General features: G+C 38.1%; 1 protein-coding gene and 1 pseudogene across 3 annotated transcripts in view; one reads left to right on the top strand and one right to left on the bottom strand.

Moving 5' to 3' along the window:
* Positions 1-25,025, top strand: part of BBS7 (Bardet-Biedl syndrome 7) — a 45,161-nt gene extending 20,136 nt beyond the window's left edge. For 2 of the 3 annotated variants that reach the window (XM_032776025.2, XM_032776026.2), the window contains 8 exons: positions 2,122-2,196; positions 5,284-5,349; positions 10,168-10,307; positions 11,178-11,342; positions 16,277-16,386; positions 16,482-16,585; positions 21,345-21,468; positions 23,880-25,025. In XM_032776025.2, the coding sequence (XP_032631916.1) occupies positions 2,122-2,196; positions 5,284-5,349; positions 10,168-10,307; positions 11,178-11,342; positions 16,277-16,386; positions 16,482-16,585; positions 21,345-21,468; positions 23,880-24,016 (921 nt within the window). In that variant the 3' untranslated portion in view covers positions 24,017-25,025. Of the gene's footprint in view, positions 1-2,121; positions 2,197-5,283; positions 5,350-10,167; positions 10,308-11,177; positions 11,343-16,276; positions 16,387-16,481; positions 16,586-21,344; positions 21,469-23,879 lie in introns of those variants that run through there. The other variant, XM_032776027.2, reaches the window with a different exon arrangement.
* Positions 13,191-15,183, bottom strand: LOC142046865 (E3 SUMO-protein ligase KIAA1586-like; annotated as a pseudogene).
* Positions 25,026-25,293: the final 268 nt, after the last annotated feature.

Genomic DNA, 25,293 nt, shown 5'->3' with positions numbered 1-25,293 from the left:
AATTACTGTTCCTGCAGGTGCGGAGGATGATAGGATGTAATTATGTAGAAGAAAATCTGATTTGTACATAGCTGTTTCTAAATATTTTTCCCATCTACAATCATCTTAAATTAGCAGAGAGTCCTGTGGCACCTTATAGACTAACAGATGTATTGGAGCATGAGCTTTCATGAGTGAATACATGCATCCGACGAAGTGGGTATTCGCCCACGAAAGCTCATGCTCCAATATGTCTGTTAGTCTATAAGGTGCCACAGGACTCTTTGCTGCTTTTACAGATCCAGACTAACACGGCTACCCCTCTGATACTTGACATTTTAAATTAGTTATTCCTTCTATCACATCAGCTGGAGTGAATGTTATCTTTAACAGTTGAAGGAGAAGATACCAAGGTAACTAGCTTTGAGGCATATACAGGGAGAAAAATTGTATAAAGTGTTTGCTAAGGGGAAGTTGAATATAGGTAAGCTGGCCAGGTTTTTTTAAAAAAACATACACACAATGATATGACTGTTTTTCATTGGTGTCTGGTGGAAACATCTTCTTTGATAGGTTGACTCATCAAATGGAACCTAATTTGCTGAATGTTGTCTGCACTCTAATGGCACCTCTGAATCAGGGCTGGTCTACACTATAGACTTACACTGGCATAGCTATGTCTCTCAGCACTGTAGAAAATCCACACCACTGAAAGACGTAGCTATGTCACCCTAACCTCTAGTATAGACAGCGCTAGGTCAACAGAAGAATTCTTCCATCAATCTAGCTACTGCCTTCCAGGGTGGTGGATTACCTACAGCAGTGAGAGGGTTCTCCTACTGGCTTAGGTAGTGTCTACACTGAAGCACTACACTGGCACAGCTGCAGCTGTGCTTCTGTAGTGTTTTTAGTATAGAGATAGCCTCAGCTGCATCATGACTAAATGCTAAACTTAATTGATTTATACTTGAATTTAATGCAGAGGTTAGCGTTTGTCTACGTTATAGGGACTACACTAGCATAGCTATGTTGGCATAACCCCGCAGTGTAGATGCGATCTACACTGAAAGGCTACATCTACACTTAAAATGCTACAGTGGCATAGCTGCTGCGGAGCAGCAGTGTCCCTGTATTACTTCAGCACAGACACTCACTACAATTGGAGGGATTCTCCTGTCACTGTAGTTATTCCACGTCCCCAAGAGGTGGTAGCTAAGTTGACAGAAGAATTCTTCTGTCGATCTTGCACTGTCTATACTGGGGCTAGGTTGGCATAGCTACGTATCTCTGGGTGTCAATTTTTTACACACCTGAGAAAAATAGCTATGCTTGTGTAAGTTTTCAGTGTAGGCCAGTCCTGAGCAGTTTTCTATCAACCTAGCTTCCTCTTACACTGGGGTAACGGTAGGCCTAGTTATGTCAGTTGGGGCATGGATCTTTCACACCCCTGACTGACATAGCTATGTTGACCTAAGTTTTAAGTGTAAACCAGCTTTAGAGTTCTAAAGTAGCATTATACACTGGACAATGCAACAATGCTGTTGTTCCATTGGAAGCAGTGGGATATTGTTGCTCACAGAATTGTATATGGAGATACAAAAATAGCATTTCAACCAGAGGACATCATTCCTGTATCAAAATACTGGCTGTTCTCACTTCAAAGCAGGTGAAACAAATCTAGAGCAAAAAAATTGTGTTCAACTTTTAAAAAGTATTTTAAAAAGTAAAAAGGCAGTTTATGCAGATCTGTTCTGATACTTTATTTCCAAATGAGATTTAGTAGTCTGTGCATAACAGTCACGAAATTAATGCATTTGCTATTCTATTTATCTTTTCAAAGGTATACATCTTACATTAGCTAATATTAGAACAAATCTCCAGTTACAAGATGAAGTTTAAAACATCACAAATAAGATAGACTTAGAAGATAAATATCTCCAAATTGTCCTGGGATTTCAATTTAACCAATATGCTAAACATCTGTTTACTCTTTTACCCTTCTCAAATTAAGATTATCAAACAATTATATTGCATCTTCCTCACTAATATAATTTATTATAATTAGAGGATATATACACTAGAAACTATTCAGAAGTTTATGCTTTTTTTTCCCCCACCTCTTCCCTTTAATGTTCTGCACAGAGTGATGTCCCAATAGACCTACTGGATGTGGATAAAAATTCTGCTGTTGTTAGTTTTAGTGGCTGTGATTCTGAAGTAAGTAACACAAAAAGGTAAAGATATTAGTTAATGGTCATACTTGTATAGAGACTACTGGATGAAAGCTGTTAACTGCTCTATATTAGAATTTGGATTTGTAGATTCATACTTTAAAGTCCTAGGAGTTAGAATAATTTATTTAATGGCTGAAACTGAATAAAATGTTGGGAGGGAGGAGGTTTGGGAAAATCCAGTTTTGCAGGTAGTATAATAGACATCAACTTTTGGTCCAGTATATTTCTTTACTGAAAGTTATTAGGCAAAGAGCACTATTTATACAGGCGATTCGCATCGTACATGGGGGTTAGGTTCTAAAGTCAGCGCTTAAGGGGAAAATAGCGTATAGTCAAAATTACCCTTGAAAATCCCTTAAATCACACATAAAGCACAGTACTATATACTGTACATGGTTTTGTATATACAGCCCTGTACAGTAATATGTATAAATGTATAATGTATATAGTAATGTGGAGTATATAATAGAGTACATATGCAAAATATAATTTTACAGTACTGTATTTTTAATTACGGGGGTAATTACAGGGGTCGTTGGGGCTTGATGTCGATCCAGGACACAGAGGTGTCAGAGAGCTTGGGTGACTGAGAGCAAGTCATAGACGAAGTGGTTGGCTCTGGTTCAGCTTGAGAAGTTGATTGCTTAGGCTCATCTGCTGCTGGTTGTTTTTCTTTGAAAAACATGGTGATCGGCAACTGTTGCTGTTGTCTCTTGAGATGCTCAAACATTTCTTGATGATTTTAAGGCTTCGTTCCATAGAGGGATCGTATTCAGAAATTAAATCATTCAGGTGTGCTGAAGTGTTCCAAGCAGCAAAACATTTATGAAGATTCCAACTTGCTGGCTCTTCCTGTTCGTCATCGTCATCTTCATCTTTTGTAGATGATTTTATCAGTTCCTCTAACTCTTCGTTAGTCAATGTTTCTCTATGGCTCTCAATTAATTCTTCAGTTTCTTCCTCAAGGATGTCGACGAAGCCTTCACCACCCACTTGCCTGGCCTCCTGAACAATGCATTTCACTTCGTTGTCGATGGTCGGGAAACCCTTAAAATCATTTACACATTCTTTCTATAGGTTTCGCCAACATGCATTGACTCTTTCAGGCTTGATTGCATCCATTGCCTGTTTAATAGAAGTGTTGCAATCGGCAATGTTGAAGGACTTCCAACACTCCATCACATTAAGATTGGGATCAGCATCCATAGCGCTATGTATCCATCTGTGAGAACGTAAGCCTTGTGTTTGTGGCCTTGGAACAGCTAATCATGCCTTGGTCGAGAGGTTGGAGGATGGAGGTGGTATTGGGTGGGGAGAAAGACGATTTCAGTGTTGTTATGTGCAAACCGGAGTGCCGCTGAGTGGCCAGGAGCGTTGTCTACGATCAGCAACACTTTAAAGTCAAGTCCTTTCTCTTCGAGGTACCGCTTGATCTCTGGAATGAAACACTTCTGAAACCAATCCAGAAATAATGCTGCCGTCACCCAAGCCTTTTTATATGATTGCCAGAACGCAGGCAGGAGATTTTTGTTCTGCCTTTTAGGGCCTGGGGATTTACAGCACTGTAGAGCAAGCCTGGCTTTATTAAATGCCCAGCTGCATTGCCTCAAAACAGTACAGTCACACGGTCTTCAGCTGCTTTGAAGCCAGGGGCTTGTCTTTCTGATTTCGAAATGTAAGTGTGGTTGGGCATTTTTTTCCAGAAGAGCCCAGTCTCGTCAGCATTAAAAACTTATTCCAGAAGATAGCTGTTTTCTTCTATGATTTTCTTTAATTGTTTGGGGTAGGCTTTTGCTGCCTCTTCATTGACAGATGCAACTTCACCAGTAGTCGGCACGTTTTTGAGGTTGAAGCGGTTCCTAAAACTGTTAAGCCAACTTTGGCTGGCTTTGAATTTCTTCTCATCAGAAGTCTGTCCCTCTTCAGTAAGAAGTTTGAAAACATGTAGAGGCTAAGAGCCTTTTCTCGCAACGTATTGCCATCGATAGGCATGCGTTTACGGTTCATGTCTTCCAGCCATAAGTTTTAATGCCTTTTCAGTCTTCACTAAAGTCTTATCACGCACCTGGTTCGTCACTTTAGCAGTTATTATTGGAGCACATGATGCCATGGCTTGACGAATTTCTCTCTCGAATCTTGATGGCACGATGCTACATTCGTTGCGGCCATATTTATGCACCACGTTGGAGACCGACATACTGTCTCTCAATAAGTCCAACACAGCCAGTTTTTCCTCCAGCATTGGAACAGATCTCTTCTTTTTTCAGTTGAGCACCAGATGAAGTAGTTGGCTTGCATTAGTTAAAGGCGCATATGATGCGATTCGTCTGTACTTACTGTATATCTTTAAAATGTAAAATTGGCATCATGAAAATGCTATATTCCAGATATTCTCATGTTTGACTAAATACATTATTTTTACACATACTGTTTTCTTAAAAAATAATTTTAGAAATGAAATTAGCATTATGAAGATCTTTTGAAATCTCTCTTTTTTTTCACAATTGTCTTCTAAATATTTTTGGTTTGTTAGTGACTAATTTGGCACATCAAAGGTTTATCCTTAAGATTACAGAAATTAACCTTTGAGTTTCTTAATCATTCTCTATGATCATTACTATGGCTAATGTTGGTTTAGCCTACAGTGTGTTTTCTGACTAATTTTTCTTTGCATAATTAGAATAATTTAGCTAGTCAGATCCTGGGCTGAGTCAGTATCAGGGAAACTGGTAGATCATTGTATCTTTTAATTATGCAGAATGGAGTTTTCAGATATATTCTTCTTTTCAGTTTTAACAAAGAGTTCAATAGATTTCATATTTTTTATCTTTATAGAGAGCTGGTATTTACTAACACAATATGGGGTGAAATTCTGGCCCTACTGAAGTCAATGGCAGTTTTTCCATTGACTTCAGTGGAACCAGGATTTCACTTGTGTTTACTTTTCATGTAACCGTTTTTCATAGATAGCAAAAACTGTTACTATGCTGCTAAAGTTTTGATGATAAAACTTTTATGAATTCAGAAATATTTTTTATTTATTTTGTTTTTCATTTTGAATTGTTCACAGCCAAACAGCAACTTTCTCCTTGCCACTTACCGCTGCCAAGCAAATACTACTAGACTGGAGCTTAAGGTAAAGATGCTACAAAATATTTTCTTGTAGTTTTCAAAAATGTGCTTTATCTAAGAAATGTGTTTTATCTAAGAAATGTAAATAAGTGTGCTTTTGTGCACACAGGTTGAATGAGTGGGTTGAATGTGTTAACTTGAGCAAATGACTAGTCCAGCGATTCTTATATGGTAGTCTTCAGACCACTGGTTGCTCACTGAGAAATTTTTGGTCACTTGCATGATGCCGATGAGAACTCCTGCTTTATAGCTACTTGTACAAATATTCACCTTGGATGCCTCTAGAAGCCACTGAAGAGAAGTGGGGTGGTGTGGGAGAGAAAGCATAGCATCCTTGTTTAAGGACTTCTGATTTTGAAAAAAAAAAGAGGAGTCAAAAAATCACCAATGAGTCTAGAAACAGAGACTTTCTCTGAGTAACTTCAAAAAGGATGAAGCAAGGAGAGAAGTGCCAGGAAACAGAAGTTAGAAACAAGAAGGGGAGAATGTTTCAGATTTTGGAATAGAAATTAATTCAGTTTTAAAGCTTGACTATATATTTACATACTTGTAAAATCAAATGCATAGTTTGATTTTTTTTTTTAATCTTAAACTATTCATAGAACTATAGAAATGTAAGACTAGAAGGAATGTCAAGAAGTAACCTAGTCCAGCCCTCTGCATTGAGGCAGGACCAAGGAAACATAGATGATCCCTGAGCGGTGTTTGTCTAATCCAGGGGTCGGCAGCCTTTTAGAAGTGGTGTGCCGAGTCTTCATTTATTCACTCTAATTTAAGGTTTTGCATGCCAGTAATACATTTTAACATTTTTAGAAGGTCTCTTTCTAAAAGTCTATAATATATAACTAAATTAGTGTTGTATTTAAAGTAAATAAGGTTTTTTAAATGTTTAAATGAAGCTTCTTAAAACTAAATTAAAATGCAGAGCCCCCCAGACTAGTGGCCAGGACCTGGGCAGTGTGAGTGCCACTAAAAATCAGCTCGCGTGCCGCCTTCGGCAACCGTGCCATAGGTTGTCTACTCCGGTCTAATCTATTCTTCAGAAATCTCCATGATGGGGTTTCCACAAACTCCTTCAGTGTTCCAGAGCTTAGCTACCCCTTTCCTAATATCTGACTGAAATCTCCCTTGCTGCATATTAAGCCAATTACTTCTTGCTCTACATGGAGAACAGTTGATCATTGTCCTCTTTATAACAACTTTAACATACTTCAAGACTTTTGTTGGGTGCCCATTTAGTTGTCTTGTCTCAAGACTAAACATGACCAGTTTTTTTCAACTTATCTTCATAGGTGAGGTTTTCTTTCATCATTTTTTTTTTGTTGCTTTCCTCTTGTCACTCTCTGGTTTGTCCACATCTTCTCTGAAGTGTGGCATTCAGAATTAGACACCGTACTCCAGTTGCGGCCTCACCAATGCCAAGCAAAGTGGGATAGTTAGCTCCTGTGTCTGGCATATGGCACTCCTGTTAATTCACCCCAGAAAGACACTAGCCTTTTTCACAAGTGCATCACATTGTTGACTCATAGTCAATTTGTAATGCAAATCTGTGAATATCCACTTCAAATCTGCGGATCTCCACAGACACTGTTTGTGGATAACAGAATGGATGCGGATACAAATTTTGAATCCATACAGGGCTCCAACTATAACCCCTAGTTTCTTTTCAGAAGTACCACCACCTGGACAATTATTCTCCATTTTGTATTTCTGCATTTGATTTTTCTTAAGTGTAGTACCTTGCACTCAGCTTTATTAAATTTCATCTTAGTTGAATTCAGACCAATTCTCCAATTTGTCAAGGTCATTTTGAATTCTAATCCTGTCCTCCAGAGTGCTTGCAACCCCTTCCAGCTTGGTGTCGTGCAATTTTTTATAAGCATACTCTCCTTTATCTAAGCCATTAATGAAAAGGTTGAATAGTGACAGACACCCCACCCCTCCAGCCCCACTAGATACATCTCCCAGTTTGATAATGAACCACAGACAACTACTCTGGGTATGTTTTTTTCAACCAGTGGTGCATTCGCTTTATAGTAGTTTAATCTAGACCATATTTCCCTAGTTTGCTTAAGAGAATGTCATATAGGACAATGTCAAAAGTGTCACTAAAAGCAAGAAAAAGATCATCTGCTTAACTTGAAGGTGAATAGCCTCATCAGTGGGACTACTGACCAGCAGCTTATGTGCTCAGTGACCTGGGAAATTCACAAAGTTCTGTAGCTGCCATGGGAAAGATGAGAGCTCACAGATAAGATGATCTTCAGGAGAAGAGATGATCTATCAGGCAGTCACTTATTCTTTAGTCTTTTTCTTGACAGAATTACTCACCATTGCAGCCTTGTAAGTTTAATATTTATTTACAATTTTTCTGTTTGAGATTCTAAGCAAAAAGTATTTATCTCCAGTGATTTTTTTAAGTGTACATTACACAGTTTTTAAAATATTTTTAGTGAGGAGACAACACTGACCTAGCTGATGATAAACTAGACTGGGATTCAAAAGACCTGGCGTCTACTCTCAGCTCTACTATAGGCCTGCTGGGTGATCTTGGATAAGTCACTTCCTCTGTGCCTCAGTTTCCCCATCAGTAAAATGGAGATAATGTTATGGCTCGCCTTTTGTAAAGTGCCTTGCTATTTGATGAAAAGGACTATACAAAGAGCTGGGTGTTATTGTTGTATTATAAAACAGAATATATTAACTGACTGCATTTACAAATTAAGAATAGAGATTTCTACACCACAATTAAAGGATTTATGTATTTGCTACCTCCTTACTAATGTTCCAGCACACATTTATATCAGATGTGGATTGTAACCTGTTAGCTAGATGTCATCAATATATTTTAATTATCATTTATATCACTCTTAGATTCTGATGTGATGTATCTATTCGGTTTTATATAAATTCTTGTACTACCCATATTATTGTAATATATAAGCACCTTCCAAGAGTGCATTAAGTGACATGACTGTCACATGTAATTTGTACTTTTTCATTCATACACGGGGGCCAGGGAAAGAATTATATGTGAAGTATAGTGGTTTTTTTGTTGAAATGTACACACTGCTATGTGTTCGTAAGAAAGGCACATTCTAAGAAGTGCACCTTGGACTTGGAGTGGAAGATGGTGAGGATTGTGTTGGTGCTTGGTTCTTGTGTGAGTTCATTCCACCATCTTGAACTGGCCCCCAAGCGAGTTTTGTCTCCTGCACAGATGAGCGTTACTCTTACAACAGAAACATCAGTTGTACCTGAGGAGCGGAGTTTCTGAATTGCCATTCTTAAATTATCTTCTCTTTTGCCACATATTCTAATATAATTACTTGACAGTCCTTTCCTCTGTCCTTTTGGAGATATTTTTTGTTTTTTCTTCTAATAAACACTGTGGGCTGGATCCTCTCCTTCTAAGGAAGCTTTCTGCCACTCCATTGGTGCAAGGCTGCCCTAAAAATGACCACAAGAGGACCTTCCCTGCATAAAGAGAATCTTTGTATTCAAGCAGGGGCGGCTCTAGGGATTTTGCCACCCCAAGCATGGCAGGCAGGCAGGCTGCCTCCGGCGGTTTGCCTGCGGAGGGTCCGCTGGTCCCGCGGCTTCGGCTTCCACCAAAGTCGCAGGACCAGCGGACCCTCTGCAGGCATGCCTGCGGGAGGTCCACTGAAGCCATGGGACCAGCGGACCCTCCAAAGGCAGCCTGCCTGCCGCCCTCCCGGCGCCGGCAGAGTGCCCCCCGCGGCTTGCCGCCCCAAGCACGCTCTTGGCGTGCTGGGGCCTGGAGCCGCCCCTGTATTCAAGTACTTCTATGGCTTTTGTCACAATATCTGACTGCTTGTGAGGCACTCAGTTATGGATTTTGAGACTTGAGTCAAAGCCCATTGACTTCAATGGGAGTCTATCTGTTGACTTCAGTGGGTTTTGGATTGGCTCCTTTATCCTCACAATATCCATGTACCTCAGTACTCCCCCTGTAACAGGGTAAGTTCCTTGTAACTTTGTGTAAATCATTTAAGCATGTGCCTGAGCTTGGAGTTAAACCAGACTTTCCTGAATGCAGGTCTAATGTGCCAGCCACTATGCCATCCTTCATTCAGATGGTATAAAGCCATCTTAGTAGAACCTTATGCCTTGCTCCACCCTTGTGGCCTGTGAAGGGGCAGTGGATAGTATATCCCCGTGCCTTGGCAATTCCATTGGAACTGTTGACAACTGGTACATGTTAGAGCAATGTAGACAACAAATTAAAGTATACAGGACTGGGTTGATGTATAGTGAGGTTTGGGATGGGGGTGAGTGCAAAACTGGCTCAAAGCCTCTTTTGCACACTCCACTTTTCTTAGTGTTCCCTAACTGCAGCTGAGGATATAGACCCATTTCTTTTTTTAAAATCTTGTTTTAGGGGAGCTGAAGGATTTTGCTTGTTGTGAAGAGGTGGGTGCTATTGAGGTGGTCATTTTGGAGTAGTTTTAAGTGTAGAATGACATGCCTTATGTCATCATCTTACATAGCATAAATTCTATAAGAACTTGTACAGTAACTCCAAAGGATTAGGAGTGGCCGGACAAAGTCTTTAGTCTTTGGGCAGTCAGAATCAAAGCAAATAGATTTTCTTTTCCTCTGTAATAAATCTGTGCCAATTCTAGCAGTTTCTTGTTGAATGCTGTTCCATCTAGTTTCAAAAAATTAGATTTTCCCCTTTTATAGGAGTACTGTTAATTGGATCACTTAGTTACTGTAGTTTAAAAAAGAAAAAAAAATTTAATTCTGGTAAATTCATTATTTTTTTTTCCTCTCCTCTTTGTTATGTTTATTGATGTAGATTCGATCAATTGAAGGCCAGTATGGGACACTGCAAGCATATGTAACACCAAGAATTCAACCGAAAACCTGCCAACTTTGTCAATATCAGATTAAACCACTTTCACTTCATCAAAGAACTCACTTTATTGATCATGACAGGTATTTATAAAGAGAGAGCAATACTTCTTCAAAAATAGGTTCAATCCAATTGAAACTGAGTTGACTGCATAACCTGCAGTAATCATTTTAGCAGCTGATTGTAATACTCAGCATTGCAAGTCTATTCTATGGTGTGTTTTTGTTTGTTTTTTTTTAAAACAAATAGTGCCCTCCCATATCTAGCTGAGCCCAAAAACTGGTCCAGGTTTCTTGTTTGCCTTTTATTCCTCTGTTGTGAGGCTGCCATTTTATCCCGTTATACTTAATCTCTCTGTTATTGCATTCTTTTAAAAAGGACTGTAGGAAAGTAGAATCCCAGTGAACTAGACCAACTGCGTTTACTCCTTCTTGATTCATTTGCTTGAGATGCTCATGGGAAAGGTTTCCTATTCTTTCGATTATGCCTATTTCACATGTATTACCTCTGCAAAGTACTTGCATATCTCTGGTTTAGAGAACAGGAGACTCAGGAGAGTGTTTCTAATACTCTGATTTTCTGCACTGTCAGTTGATCACCCCAACCACAGCCTGCTTTGGTTTTTAAAATGCCAAACAAGTAACACACACACACACACACACACACACACACACACACACACACACACACACACACACGATTTTGTGTTGAATTCATCAGAGAATACTACTGAATTCTGATTGCAATTTTCAGAATATATATCAGGGTGCAGGAAGCCTGAATTAGTTAGGACTTTGCTAGAAGTCAGTGAAAACTCATGTTTTGAGGCTTAAAGGGCAGAAGACATGCCATATGAAAAATAAAATTTGTCTTCAATTGCATGGCTATTGCAGAATCAGTACTGCTCATAAATAACTAATTCCCATCTTCTTTCTGTATTCAAAATACTATAGACCCATGAACACACTGATGCTCAAAGGCCACTTCAGTTTTGCTGAAATTCACTCCTGGGTTGTGTTTTGCTTGCCTGAAGTTCCAGAAAAAACTCCTATAGGCGATAGTGTTACTTTCTACTTTCAGAACACCTTCCTGGATACACAGCTTGAAAGTACTTACAGGTAAAATCAAGTATGATTGCTGAAGCATGTTTTGGTTAAAAATAGAGCTAAATTGTCCTCTAAATAAGCTTTTTTTATGGAGGGGGACTGCAATCAGAGTTTTCATCTGGTTGTTTATTTTAGGGCAGGGGGGAAAAAAACAGTTTGCATTCCTCCATCCTGTGAAACAGGAAAAGAATTCAGCCCCTGAAATCTGAGGATCTTGGGAGAGTTGCCAGAAGCCAGAGTAATCTGTGTAGATGCAATATACCTTGGCAATGCTTCCTTGAAGACGCAGCTTGTTTCCTGTTAAGATGTATTATAGCAGACAATAATTTTTGCCCTGTTTGTCACCCAGTCCTTGTGGGTAACCCATTTCTTGTGAAACCCCCATGGAGAGGACAGGGTGAATAATTCCATATGTCCAGGATTATCAAAATATCCTGCCATGGAACAGAGTCTTCTCTTTTCCATATCTTCACCCTAGATGTGTCCATTCTGAATACTAGCCTCAATCAAATCCTACAGTGCTTATTCAGGCAAACTTCCTTTCAAGTCAATGAGAACTTTACTTACACGAGGATTGTCAGATTTGATCCTTAGTACGTATTACGCAGTAATTAGATGATCCTTCAAAATGTAGTATTTTTTAAGGGTGAGATAACTGAGCATTGCTAAACAGGGAAGCCTTAATGTATTTGGCTTTGTAACTTGTGTCTTTAGCAAACTGTTTGCTGTGAGAGAGACAAATTCAGCGTTCCTTTTTCGCAAATGTAAGTGCCTGCCTAACAAGTATAGCAAAACTATCTTAGCGCACATGCTGGTTTGTAACTTTATTTTTTTTCCTTTTTTCAGTAAAGGAAGCTAAATCACTAGAGAGTTCCTCTCTCCCTCAAGTAAAATATGCTCTAATCATTATAGTTTTAATGGGAGTTTAATCTTCCTAAGAAAAAAGCATGTGATAAAGCCTCAAGCTGAAAAAAATGGTCCTCTTTCTGCAGCTTCCATTACAGAAATGTTTATTTTCAGTGTTAGGAATGATATTCTCTGTTATCTGTAAATGAATCCATGTGCTGTTTCAGCTAGCAGATATCGTTTGCTTTATAATCAACTTGTAAAAGCTGGAAACATTAATTACTATTACTCTAATTATATAGATTCCAACTTAATCTTGGATTACAATAAGAAATGCTTATAAATTAATGTGAGAAAGTCAAAACGCTTTCTACTCTTTTTCATGTAAAGTGAGACTGATATTGGGCAATGTTCCCTCTAATTTTTGACAGGCTGCGTGCATAAAACATTTCTTCTGTGCAAATTTTTGAAGCAGAGTTCAGATTTGTGCACCATGAGGCAAATGTGCCGAAACAAGTAACATGCTTATACATTTAAAAAGTTTTTTTTAATTTGTAATTTGTGATGATAGTTTTACACCATGTTATTTTATAAATGTCATTTTTAAATACTTAGAAAAAGGAAATTTAACCATTCTTCATGAAACAGAAGTTAGTTATAAGCATTATGCTTTATGATCTTTTTTTTATAGACAATCACGAGCATATATTGAGTACATATTAATCATGATCATTATCAGTCCATAGGCTTCTGCCCATTGGTGTCCACTTTCACCTTTCATTCTATACACATGTTGGAAAAGATTTTGATAAACATATAATAAAGACAATTTAATAAGTATGCCATTGTGTCAGTTTATATGGACTTTCAGATAGACATCATAAATTAAAAAAAAGTCTTTTTAAATTTAAAATTTTCCTAAAAAATCAATAAATGATTATCAGCCAAGAATAAGATAGTAATTACAAATGCATTTTAATTTCCTGATTGGTAGAAATGTCAAAGACTGCTAAACTAACCGTACTGTCTTTCCCTGCGATCTTTTTCATTTGCCCATTCAATATAAACTCTGTCCAGATCTATCAGTCCTCCATCCAGCTGGTAACACTTAATACACATCCACATGTCCAAATGATCTACTTGTAAACGATTCCGTAGTTTGTTTTTTAGAGTGTTCATTAAGCTAAAGCCACGATCACAGTCTGCACTTGATGCTCAGAATGTTCCTCCAATATCCATCAACTTTTCAAGACCCTGAAACTGTTCGTTCTGGTGAGCAAATAGCACCATATCTGGGAAACTTAAAACCAATTGACTTTTGATTCTTTTGGCTACTGCAAACTTGAAGTCATTGTGCTGACTGACTATAACAATGTCTTCAGCAAGAAAGTCTTTGTATTTTGAACATAGAGATTTGACCTGATGAATTTGAAAATTGAAGTCACACTTCACTATTGCTGCACAATCATGACCATTCCTGGACTTCACCCTCTGGAAACCTGTCTGCCAAATGTGCACACAAGATGTTTATGAAAGTTATTATGGAACTGATATCAATTTCATTATTTTCTTGAGAGCTCATATCTAAGAGAGCCTTAACTTTGTCGCTCTGTGAGACTGACTCTGCAAGGTGCTGTCTTCTAATCTTGTTCAGTTTACCTCGGGCAAGGTGAAATGCTTCAAGAGGTGTAAGACCCTGTTTCTGGAGCAGCGTGGATAGTGAAGCCAGCGCCGACAAAACATCATTCAAAACTTCTAATGTTGTTCAGTATTCCATGGTATTCAGCTTTTTGTGGCAGTATTTAGAAACTGGATCAGTATCTTTGTCTTGCTCAATATATTCCATAAGAGGATTATAGTTGCGAATAATTGCTCGAAGTGCGAAGTGCCCAGATAACCTGTACACTTCATTGAGTGGCCTGAAGGCCACTGACTCATGTTCAGAAGCATCTGCTATTTCCTGAAATTTGCATTTTATCCTGGATGACTGACAGAACACCGTGTAGACAGTTCTCATTAAGGTTTCGATGTCTCTTATCAGTTTGACCTCTTTCCATGCATCGGGAATCCCAAGTCTTCCCGGCGTGCAATGCAGTGTTGCTGGACTAAGTGTGGAATATCACGTTTCAGCTGAGCTGCCACGCCATTGGGTTTGCCCAACATCGCAAAGGCACCATCAGATGTGAACATCACCATTTTCATTAATCTAGTTGGTGTTTTGTATAAAACTCTTTGATTGCAGACACTATTGAAACAGCATCACATTCTTACAATCGTAATAGTCCACCAGACGAAGTTTTTTATAGTCTGCAGAATTTATGGATCTATATTTAAAGTAGAGTATCAAGTATCTGTTAATGGATATATCAGTGCTTTCATCAACAGCTAGAGTATGAAACGTTGCCGATGCTATTTCATGCATGAGGTCATTTTGCACAATGCAGTTGATGATAATTTCAAGAAATTCAAAAGCATAATTTTTACTTCTCCAGCTCGCTGGTATGCGCACATACTTTTCCATATGGTCATTAATATCCTGAACAGAAAGCAGTGAGCTGTTCGTTTTAATAGCCAACAACACAGTGTCAGTAAGTACTTTCATTTATTCTGGGTTTGAGCGCTTGCGTTCAAGATTAATTTGCCTCCTCTGCTTTTCAGCTGGACTTTCAAGAATCATGCTAAGCAATCTGCTCCGTAAGGAAGGGTTTTTGTTTCTAAGTCTTGTTACACCATCTATATGAGACTTACTTGACAGATGATGCTTTAAGAAATCCAGCTTCAATACGTTGTTCCACATTCTTCCTGTTGAAAATTCTCCCAAAGCTCTGGAGTCTCAACAATATACACAAACAACTCCGTTGTCCTCCTCATATGTGAATATTTCATAAAGTTTAACAAGCATTACACTATGTGACTTCGGTGTAATCGTCTCTGTAGTCTTATCGAGCCATCCAGGTTTAAATGAAGCTGCTGTTCTTTTATGCTTTGGACCTCTGGACAGTGACATCTTGGGATTGATTTTTTTTTACCAGATTGGTTTATTTAAAACTAATACTTTTATTATATGGCTAATATTTCAATGCGCTTAACATTGTGACTCGACAAAAGGGCAAACGGGAGATCATTCAGATCAGGATACAAAAAGTTTATGCATAGCAAAAAAAGCCTCAAAAAAAAAAATGCGGGAAAATGGTAAATGTATGAAGTCCAATGCCTTTGAAAGATTTCAATCATGAAAACAACACTTACTTTGTTCATTTCTGGGAAATCTTTGCAGTTCCTTAGCAACTGTGGCCAGGCATTTTGACTTATTTTCACACAGCCAAATGAACAGACTACAAGATGTATGGGTGCCAATGGTCCCGACGTGATCAACGTTCCACATTTGAAATGCTGGCGGGAAGGGGTACGAATGATTCATTGCCCTCCTTTCCCTTCCCCCCCCTTGCCAGCTAGTAGAATCTGGCTTTGTTGATAGATGGCAGGTGAACAATGTCAAAACTTGCCTGTAATTGATATTTTGGCCTGGCTCCAATGTAGTACTTCATTTTTTGTGCGCATGGTGTTTCGCCGTGTGCACGTGGTTTAGGATCTGTGTGCGTGCATGCGCGCACACACACACAGCTTAGAGGGAATAGTGATATTGGACCGTGTTGTTAGGCACTCATATTATGGTGTCAGAGACACTGTAATAACTTAGATAGCTAAATAGAAGTCAGGAATCCTAGATACTACACTGTGTGCCAGATTTTTGACATACACACACACACACACGCACGCACATATAAACAAACCCTGCTTCCTCTGTGGCATAGGAAATCTATAAGAATAGCCTATGTTTTCTGACTGTCTGAGAGAATGGTGTTTTATGGTGTAGCCAGATTGACAAGATTGAGCTCTGGATAGCGAGTGTGATGAAATCAGTGAATGAAATATTCTGATAGCTAGTCTGTGGAATAGCTTTAGGGATGGCCTCTAAGGAGGTTGTGCTTCATCCCCTGACTAGAGGGTGGGGAAGCCCTATTTATCACTTTAAAATGGAAATCAAGTGCACTGGCCTGCCCTAACTCTACTTCTTAAATCTTTTTTTGTTTTGGCAGTAAAGGGGAGGGATTTTTCAAATCTGACAACATTTCTACCATATCCATTCTAAAAGATGTGCTCTCTAAAGAAGCCACCAAAAGGAAAATTAATCTCAATATATCATATGGTAAGATCTTTTTTCTCCTCTACTTCCTTTTATCTTCTTATGCATGAAATGCATTAAAAGTATTGATCTGATTGCTATTTTTTTGTTCCTACTAGATATAAATGAAGTATCTGTGAACCACACATTAAAACTAATCCACCCAAAGCTAGAATATCAGCTGCTGTTGGCCAAGAAAGTTCAGTTAATAGATGCTTTAAAAGTAGGTATCTGATCATAACTTCTACTGTGGAGAAGGGAGGGGGGTTGTTTTTGTTTTAGGATGGCGGTGACCAAGCTATACATGACTTGTGTCAGATGCATGCCGTCACTGCATTTGCAGGATTTCTGTTGCCAGGACTGCTGTTCATGTATGTTGGTTATCAAAGAGATTTTGTTAAAAAGAACTCCATACACCACTTGTATTTGAGCTTGACTAGTGAGTAATCTGTTTTAATGATTGATCATTTATTTGTGACAGCTTTTTAAATATAGCTACCTCTTGCTACCCTAACACTAGTTCTCCAGCTCCCTCCTTCTCTTCCTTGGCTCCAGATAAACTAAAATAGAACTGGTCTTTAAACCAGAAGATAATCACCTGTGGCAAAAGATAAACTAAGACTCTTGGGGTTCTGCACTGCTATCAGCAGGAAGTACGTGGCAGTTATTCATAAGTTATTAATGTTTGACCCTGGAACCACATCAGTAATCATTTGAAGATGGAAGTAGTCTGAATTGGAGAAATGATTGATGTCCTGCATTTACTAGTCCTAGTACACATTTTTAAGAACTCCCGTTAAGGATAGGCTTGAAGGGAGAACTGTATCTTTTCTGTAGCTACACAGAAATCTAGTCTGTTCAGAGTGTTACACTGAATAGGCATCCTTCTAAAGATGCAGATCTATAAGAAATGGTGGTTTATTCTCCCGTACAATTGTCAGACATCAGTCACACTTGATATATTTATCTGGCCTCCACGACAAATGCAGATTCTGCAAAATGTAAGCCTTAAATAAATTCATAACCCATATGGTTACAAAAAATGTAAGTTTCCAATTGTGAATCAAGCATAGACAGCTTTAAATGTCTCTAAGAAGTGTAAACCATCCCAGTTGTCTCAGTTAAGTGTTAATTCTGAAATCCAAAGATGACCTTTTAAGAGACAGATTTTTCAAAAAATGTAGGTGTGTTTGTGTGGCTACACAGTTACTGCAGTTGTGTGTGGGCAGATCAGGGAATTGCATGTGTAAATAGCCAAATAAAGAGCAGCAATAGCATCAGTTCTAAATGTGCCTAAGTCAGTTTCTCCACTGAAACCCTAGGACAGCGAGGAAAAACTGTGGTTAGATGCGGGAGGGTAGTTGTGGTATTTAACTGCCGTCCACAGTACCACAGCAACTGTCTGCTTCTGCTGAAATAATCCATAATTAATGTTGATTTGCCTCTCCTTCACTTTTGGCTGCTATGATGGGGAATGTGCAGAGGACTGTGTTTTGATCAGTTTCATGGCTGCTAGTTTAGTTAATTTCATTTGCACTGTTACTTTTTAAGATTAAAAGCAGCTGACCTACTGGAGCTCTGTTTGTGTACACCAAGGAAGACAGCACTGCATTGATTCACATTTCAAATATTTCCTTTACAATCATACTTACTAGAAACTTTTTTAAAGGAAAGCTTTAAATTCTGTAATTTAAAGCCCCCCCCCCCCCATGTGCTAGTTGGCAAATGGATTGTTTTAACCTCTTTCTTAACAGTCAAATGCCACAAATTGTCTGGAATCTGAATCTGGGTTCTCTGGCTATTTAATATCCTACAACTGTGGTTCTCTCAACCAGGAGTGTGTGTACCCCTAGGGTAAGCAGAAGCCCTCCAGGGGTGCATCAACTCACCTAGATATTTGCCTAGTTTTACAACAGGCTATATAAAAAGCACTAGCTAAGTTAGTACAAACTAAAATTTTTTACAGACAGTGACTTGTTTTTACTACTCTATATACTATACACTGAAGTATAAGTATGATATTTATGTTCCAGTTGATTTATTTTATAATTATATGGTAGAAATGAGAAAGTAATCAATATTTCAGTAATAGTGTTCTGTGACACTTCTTTTTAATTTGATTTTGTAAACAAGTAGTTTTTAAGTGCAGTGAAACTTGGTATTGCAAGACAAATCAGACTTCTGAAATGGGTACAGTAGTCTGGAAAGCTTGAGAGCCACTGCCCTACAATAAAGGTTTTTTGACTCGAACTTTATTAACAATTCTATTGATATATGAGCCAGAAGAGAACCTGGCTCCCTTTTTCATTTCTGTGTTTTGGTTCCGTAGCACTAACAGAAGTGAAATATAATAAAGGTTTGTTGCCAGTCAGCAGGCATGACTTGGAATAATGTACAGGGAACGGCTCTGTTAAGTGCCACTTTACATAGACATTTTTCTGAGGACTGTCTCCCTTGAACATCCCAGTTAAATACATGGAGAAAGTTCACATCTCACAGCACTATTGTTTCTCTCTGTTTGGAGATTCAGGCAGCATAGCATCAGGTCATGTTGAGAAGGTTGTCTCTTCAACCAAAAAACAGATGATGATGATGTTGTTGTTGTTAATGAAAGTTTAGGTTTAGAAGAAATAGATGAAACTACCAGAGAAATGGTGGTATAAAATGCTAGTGAGTAATACTTTTAGTCTGTCCTCTTAAAGTGTCAAGAAGAGTTTAAGCAACTGTTCTTTCCTTGTTTCGTGGTATCATGTTGGTGGTGGTTGTTTTTTTTTAAAAAAAATGCCATAACTTGAAATGAAGTCTGTCTGTTTTTAAACATTAATTATAAATAGTTTCAGGTACTCTACTTGCCCTAGATTCCTAGAAGACCCCCTGGCAACTTTTTGTGACTTCTGCAATCTACCTTTTCTACCTTTTCCTTTTTTAAATGTTTTTCCCTGTTTCTGTGCGAACAACCAAACAGCAATGGGAAAATGACTACTAAATTGGAAAAATGGCACTGACTATATGCTGTGTGCCCAATTCTAATCCTATTGTAGTCAATGGAAAGACTTTAATTGATTTTAAGGGGAATGGGATGAGACCTAAAGTGCTGTCACTGCTGCACTGTGTAAACAAACTGAAAACATAGAGAATTTGTAGCAATAATAACTCCAATTTTTAGATAAAGTGTGGGGGGGGGAGGGGGGTGTTTAGGGTTTTGTTTTATTTTTTAATTGGCTCACCCTTTAACTTTTTAGAGTGGTGATTTATATCTCTTGGCTACTAGTTTGTTTAAATTTTTATATTTTATTTTAATATATGTGGCAGCCAAAAAAAACCTTTGAAATAATTTTTCCATCCCCCAGTACTCAGTTTGTATCAGAGGGAGAGTCCCATTCCTGCAGCCAGAAAAGAATAATGTCTGCATTTAGTCTAAGAAATGATTAAATATAAGGAGGGATGCGGGAGTATTGCTCATAATCTTAACTTAGTCTGAAAGAACAAAGGATAATTTGAGCCAAGGTCTTTTTAAATATTTTGTTTTCATATATGCCAATGAATTGTCAGTGTAAAGCAAGATTATGTAGTCTTTGATGGAGTTCTTTCTCTTAACTACTTGAAAATGTATTTCTATTCTTTCTGTGGACTTACTGACTTTAAAAAGTGACTATATAAAAATGACATTTTCTTACTCAGCAGATTTGATCCCTGGGTATCCTATTATCTGATGTTGGTAACCAAAATATATTTTGGGAGTTTCATTGCTTTTTACCCTTTGCAGTCTTGAAGAATCAGCAAAGTTGAAGGAAATTGAGCAGTTTTTTGTTCCTTCTTGTGAAATAACAGAATTGTCTATGTAATTATTGGCACTTCTGAACACCTATATAACTTGGGTCTAATTTGTCCTGGAGAACCTTGCTTACAAGTGGTGATCAAAGGGCGGGGGAGGGGGAGAGAATCCATTTTGATTCTCAGATTACAGAGTTTCTGAGGCTGTCAGCTAGAGAGAACATCTTTTTAGTTGTAAGCTATGCCTGTTAGATGCAGAAATCAATGGGGGGAAAAATACACAACTCCACAATGCCACTTTTAGTTGTCTATTTCCGCAGTAGAACAACATTGTAAGATAACTATAATACATGTTGTTAAAATTATATGTTTAGTTGTTTTTTTTTTTAAAAGTTACAGGACAACTTCTTATGGAGTCAATTACAGAGCCAGAAGATAATGAAAATTGGGAAAATTCTAAGATTTCAGGTGCCCCAATTCATTCTCTTTGAATTGGCCAGGACAGGGTGAACTATCACTCCTATTTTTGACAGCCGGTAGTTTCTGTGTTGAATTTTTCAGTATCAGTTCCTGTCTTACTATAATATTCTCTACATTGGGATATTGCGGTTTCTACTTTTACTCACTTCAGAAAGCTCCAAAATCCACACTGATTTTGTAGTGTAGAAATGGCCCATTGAAGTAACTCCAAATGCTTGTTCACTCGATGATTCCTTCATCAGTCCATAGACTATTTCTAAAAAAGGTGAGGAAACTAGTATTTAAAAGTAACACCTCTAATGTGGTAGCAAATTCTGAGTAGGATCCATTTTCATCTGGTGATTCTGTTTCTTATTCTGAGTTCCCAGAAAGACACCAAAATCAGATTGAAAAACTCGGTATAAGATCACTGTTCAGTTCCAAACCACCAGCCAGTGAAGAAACACTGATGAACTGTGAAGGGGTGTCATATTCTGGCTGGTGTTCAGAAATGGAAGCTGTAACATGGGGGTTTGAGAATCCAGTGTTAAAAGTGGGCAATACCCTTTGGAACTTGGTGAGAAGAGGGAGAAAATTACATTTCCAAACTAGTAAGAGCAATTTTGAAGTATTGTTTCACCTGTCTGTGCACTGCCTCCTGTCAGGTCTAAACTCCATTTTCATTTCTCTTAGGTTTTTAGAGTTGACAGCCTTTAATTCTTTTGTAACATTTTAAAATCTATCTGAAGGAGTTGCATGTTCATGAGGGAAACATGGACTTCCTGATACCAGAGTACCGCTGCATTTTAGAGGAAGCAGACAACCTTCTTGAAGAGTACAAGAAACAACCTGCACATCTTGAGAGACTTTATGGTTTGTTCATTAATAGAGCTTTTCTCTTTTTTAGATTCTTTTTCTTTACGCTAAAAATATTAACAGCCAGAGAGAGAGCGAGCGCGCAATAGACAGGATAAAAATATAGTTCTGAGTTTTCTAGTAAAAGCACTAGACTAAATTGGTAGGTAGGTACAGTCAAGTAGCACCAGGAGGACCAGTGGATCACAGTGAATATGTATGTAAAACTCTTCTGGGTAAACTTAAGAGTCTGAGTATTACTGCAGATTTTGATATTCTGAAAAAAAGGTAAAAGTCAAATTATGCACTTTGCATTTGTTCTTATATGTATGTCAATAATACTAAGTATGCCACTTAGGAAGGAACAATCATTTGCACACATACAAAATGGGAAATGACTGCCTAGGACAGAGTACTGTGGAAAGTGATCTGGAGGGGTCATAGTGGATCGCAAGCTAAATATGAGTGAACGGCATAACGCTATTGCAAAAAAAGCAAACATTATTCTGGGATGTTAACTAAGAGGAGTGTTGTAAGCAAGACATGAGAAATAATTCTTCCATTCTACTCCGGGCTGTTGAGGCCTCAACTGGAGTATTATGTCCAGTTTGTGGCACCACATTTCAGGAAAGATGTGGACAAATTGGAGAGAGTCCAGAGAAGAACAACAAAAATGATTAAAGGTCTAGAAAACATGACCTGTGAAGGAAGACTGAAAAAATTGAGTTTGTTTAGTCTGGAGAAGACTGAGGGGGGACATAACAGTTTTCAAGTACAATAAAGGTTGTTGAGGAGGGAGAAAAATTGTTGTTCTTAACCTCAGGATAGGATAAGAAACAATGGGTTTACATTGCAGCAAGGGCGGTTTAGGTAACAATTCCTAACCGTTAGGGTGGTTAAGTACTAGAATAAATTGCCCAAGGAGGTTGTGGAATCTCCATCATTGGAGAATTTTAAGAGCAGGCTAGACAGACGCCTGTCAGGGATGGTCTGGATTAGTGGTTCTCAGCCAGGGGAAGGGGACCCACTGTGGGGCCATGAGCTGGTTTCAGGGGATCCACCACGTAGGGCCGGCATTAGAGTTGCTGAGGCCCAGGGCAAAAAGAGGAAGCCCCACTGTATGCAGCTGAAGCTTGGGGCCCCAAGCCCTGCCACCTGGGGCTGACACCAAAGCCTGAGCAACTCTGCTTTGCAAGGTCCCCTGTGACATGGAGCCCCAGGCAGTTGCCTTGTTTGCTACCCCCAACATTGGCCCTGGCTTTTATATGCAGAAAAACAGTTGTGGCACAGGCAGGTCGTGGAGTTTTTTATAGCATGTTTGGGGGGGCCTCAGAAAGAAAAAGGTTGAGAACCCCTGGTCTAGATAATACTTAGTCCTGCCTTGAGTGCAGGGGACTGGACTAGAAGACCTCTCATTGTCCCTTCCAGTCCTATGATTCTATATGAAACTCTTCAGAAACTCACGAACGATTCAGAAGAGAACCTTCGAAAATGAATCAATGAGATCTAAGGCAGTGCTGAAAATTCAAGAGTTAGATTATTCTAATGAGATTCATGCACTTTATTTAGTGGAATGCTAAAACCGAGAGATGACTGTTTGTTATAACCCCAATTCAGGAATGCATACTTACTCAGGACAGCTCTTCAACACATGCTTAACTTTGGATACGTGTTTTAAGGCCTGTTGATGTAATATGGCAAGTGCTCTCTTGACCAAAGATGGATTTAAGCATGTCCTTAAGTTCTCTCCTGAGTCAGGGTCTAAGTCATTGTATTTACACTGAAAGTCAAAAGTGAAAGACATAGTGGGAAATATAAATACAAATTGTAGATATATAAAATTGAAATCTGATTTTTCTACTAAAGTGCTGAACTTGCTGGATCAGAACTTCTTAGTAATACCAGCAGAAAAATTTCAAGGACTGACTGATTCACAATGCACCGGAAGCCTTGCGACCCTATAGATCTTAAAATTATCCAGTGTTGCATATCTGGATCTTGAAATCTGTAAAGTAACCACTGAAGCTGCTCACAGCACATACACTGTCACACGTGCAGATTGTATAGGCTTCAGTAAGCCTACATACACAGGCTGTTAGTTGAATAACATATTTTAAAACTTTTTTTTTTCTGGTAAGCAATTTTCTTTCTGTCCTAAGAGCACCTTCCGCTTGAGATGCAGGTAATTCAAAGGTAGAAATGCTGTTATTTGGAATGTAGCTGAAACATAAAGTATTGTAGGATCCCAGGGCCTCTGGTATTTCGACTGTAAATGAATTTTGAAACATATAGTATTCAACTAAATAATTTTAGCTCTATAATCTAAATGAAAGTAAACCATAATTTAACTCAAATTATATTAACTGTAGTTTTCTTTTAATAAAAATAAAGCAAAGACTAAACTTTGTCAATGAACATTATCTTTGCAGGCATGATTACAGATCTCTTCATTGATAAATTTAAATTTAAAGGCACAAATGTGAAAACCAAAGTTCCTCTTCTTCTGGAAATTTTGGACAGTTATGACCAAAATGCACTGATTGCATTCTTCGATGCTGCTGCCTAAACTAGAAAAAATGAAATACTGGGACAGTTTTCTTACTGATGTGAACCAGGACAATCAGATATTGAATATTTTTAATTTAAGTGCTTTTAGTATATCTTGATTTGCTTTTTATGTATCTAACATTTTGCTGTGTTGACAGTTCTATAATGTGGTCCTGTACTTGTATTTATTACAGTATGTTGAGAATTTGAGCTGAAGATAACTGTAAAGCCTATTGCATATAAAGTATGTTTACTCGAATACCGATCATAATAGCTGAAGAAAATTGTGATATGATCAGGTGCAAAGACTTTTTTTTTTGAAAATACTAACTTTTATTACGCTAGTTAAACAGGACATGAGAGAAGATTCCACAGTTGTAAGAGTTCTAGAGAAACAAGTCTTTGTGGACTTGGCATCTGTCTAATACTAAATATATGCTGGAAATTAAGAAAGTAACAATTGAAATGTATAGTTATATCAAACTTTAAAATACTCACTGTATACAGAAAATGATACAATACTGTAAATTACCTGTATGTTGTATATATTATAGATATTGAAGACAATTTTGTATTTAGGAAGGGAAAGAGGTACTCAGTTGCTCTTAAGGGTAATTTAGGTGTATAATTGCATTATGTTGCATAAGCTATCTAGTAAGTATAAAATTCTTAACGCATATAAATTATTGTGTATATAGTCTTAGAAGGGGTTGAGTTAGATTGCCTCCATACTGCTCCTATGCCTGAAACACTCACTGTCACAATCTATCAGGCGCTTGCCCTCTTTGTGTTTTTTTTCCCTTCAAAACCTTCCCGAAAACTTTCTATTACGAAGTCCACAGTCTCTAATATCTTTTAGTAACAATGGCATCTCCTATCTCTCTCAAAGCATTTTTGAGAGAACACTTTTCTGTCCTATGGATTTAGGTGGTAAGCATATTAGGACAGGAAGACTAACTACTTTTGTCTTGTACCGCATCAGTCATGCTGTCTATGCCTAACAAAAAATAAATCTGTTTTTAATGGGTGATATTGCATTTAATTATTTACACTTGCTTAAATAGCCAATGCAGTTATGTAGCATACCAGATGATCCAGAGGCAGTGATGGTGAACTGAGCTTTATTGCATCATGGAGTGATGCCTAGGAGCCTTCCTCATAACATGGCAAAATCTAAATTTTCATTTAGCAAACAATTATGTTTCTATCCTTTCACGTTTGCCAAGAAAGAATTGAAAATGTGATCAAGTGTAACTGATGTGGTGATATTTGCCAACAACCTACATCAGCTATTAG

Source organism: Chelonoidis abingdonii, chromosome 5, assembly GCF_003597395.2.
Source record: "Chelonoidis abingdonii isolate Lonesome George chromosome 5, CheloAbing_2.0, whole genome shotgun sequence".
NCBI classification, from domain to species: domain Eukaryota; kingdom Metazoa; phylum Chordata; order Testudines; family Testudinidae; genus Chelonoidis; species Chelonoidis abingdonii.
The sequence above is the reverse complement of the archived record's forward strand: the minus strand, read 5'-3'. Positions and strand labels throughout refer to the sequence as shown.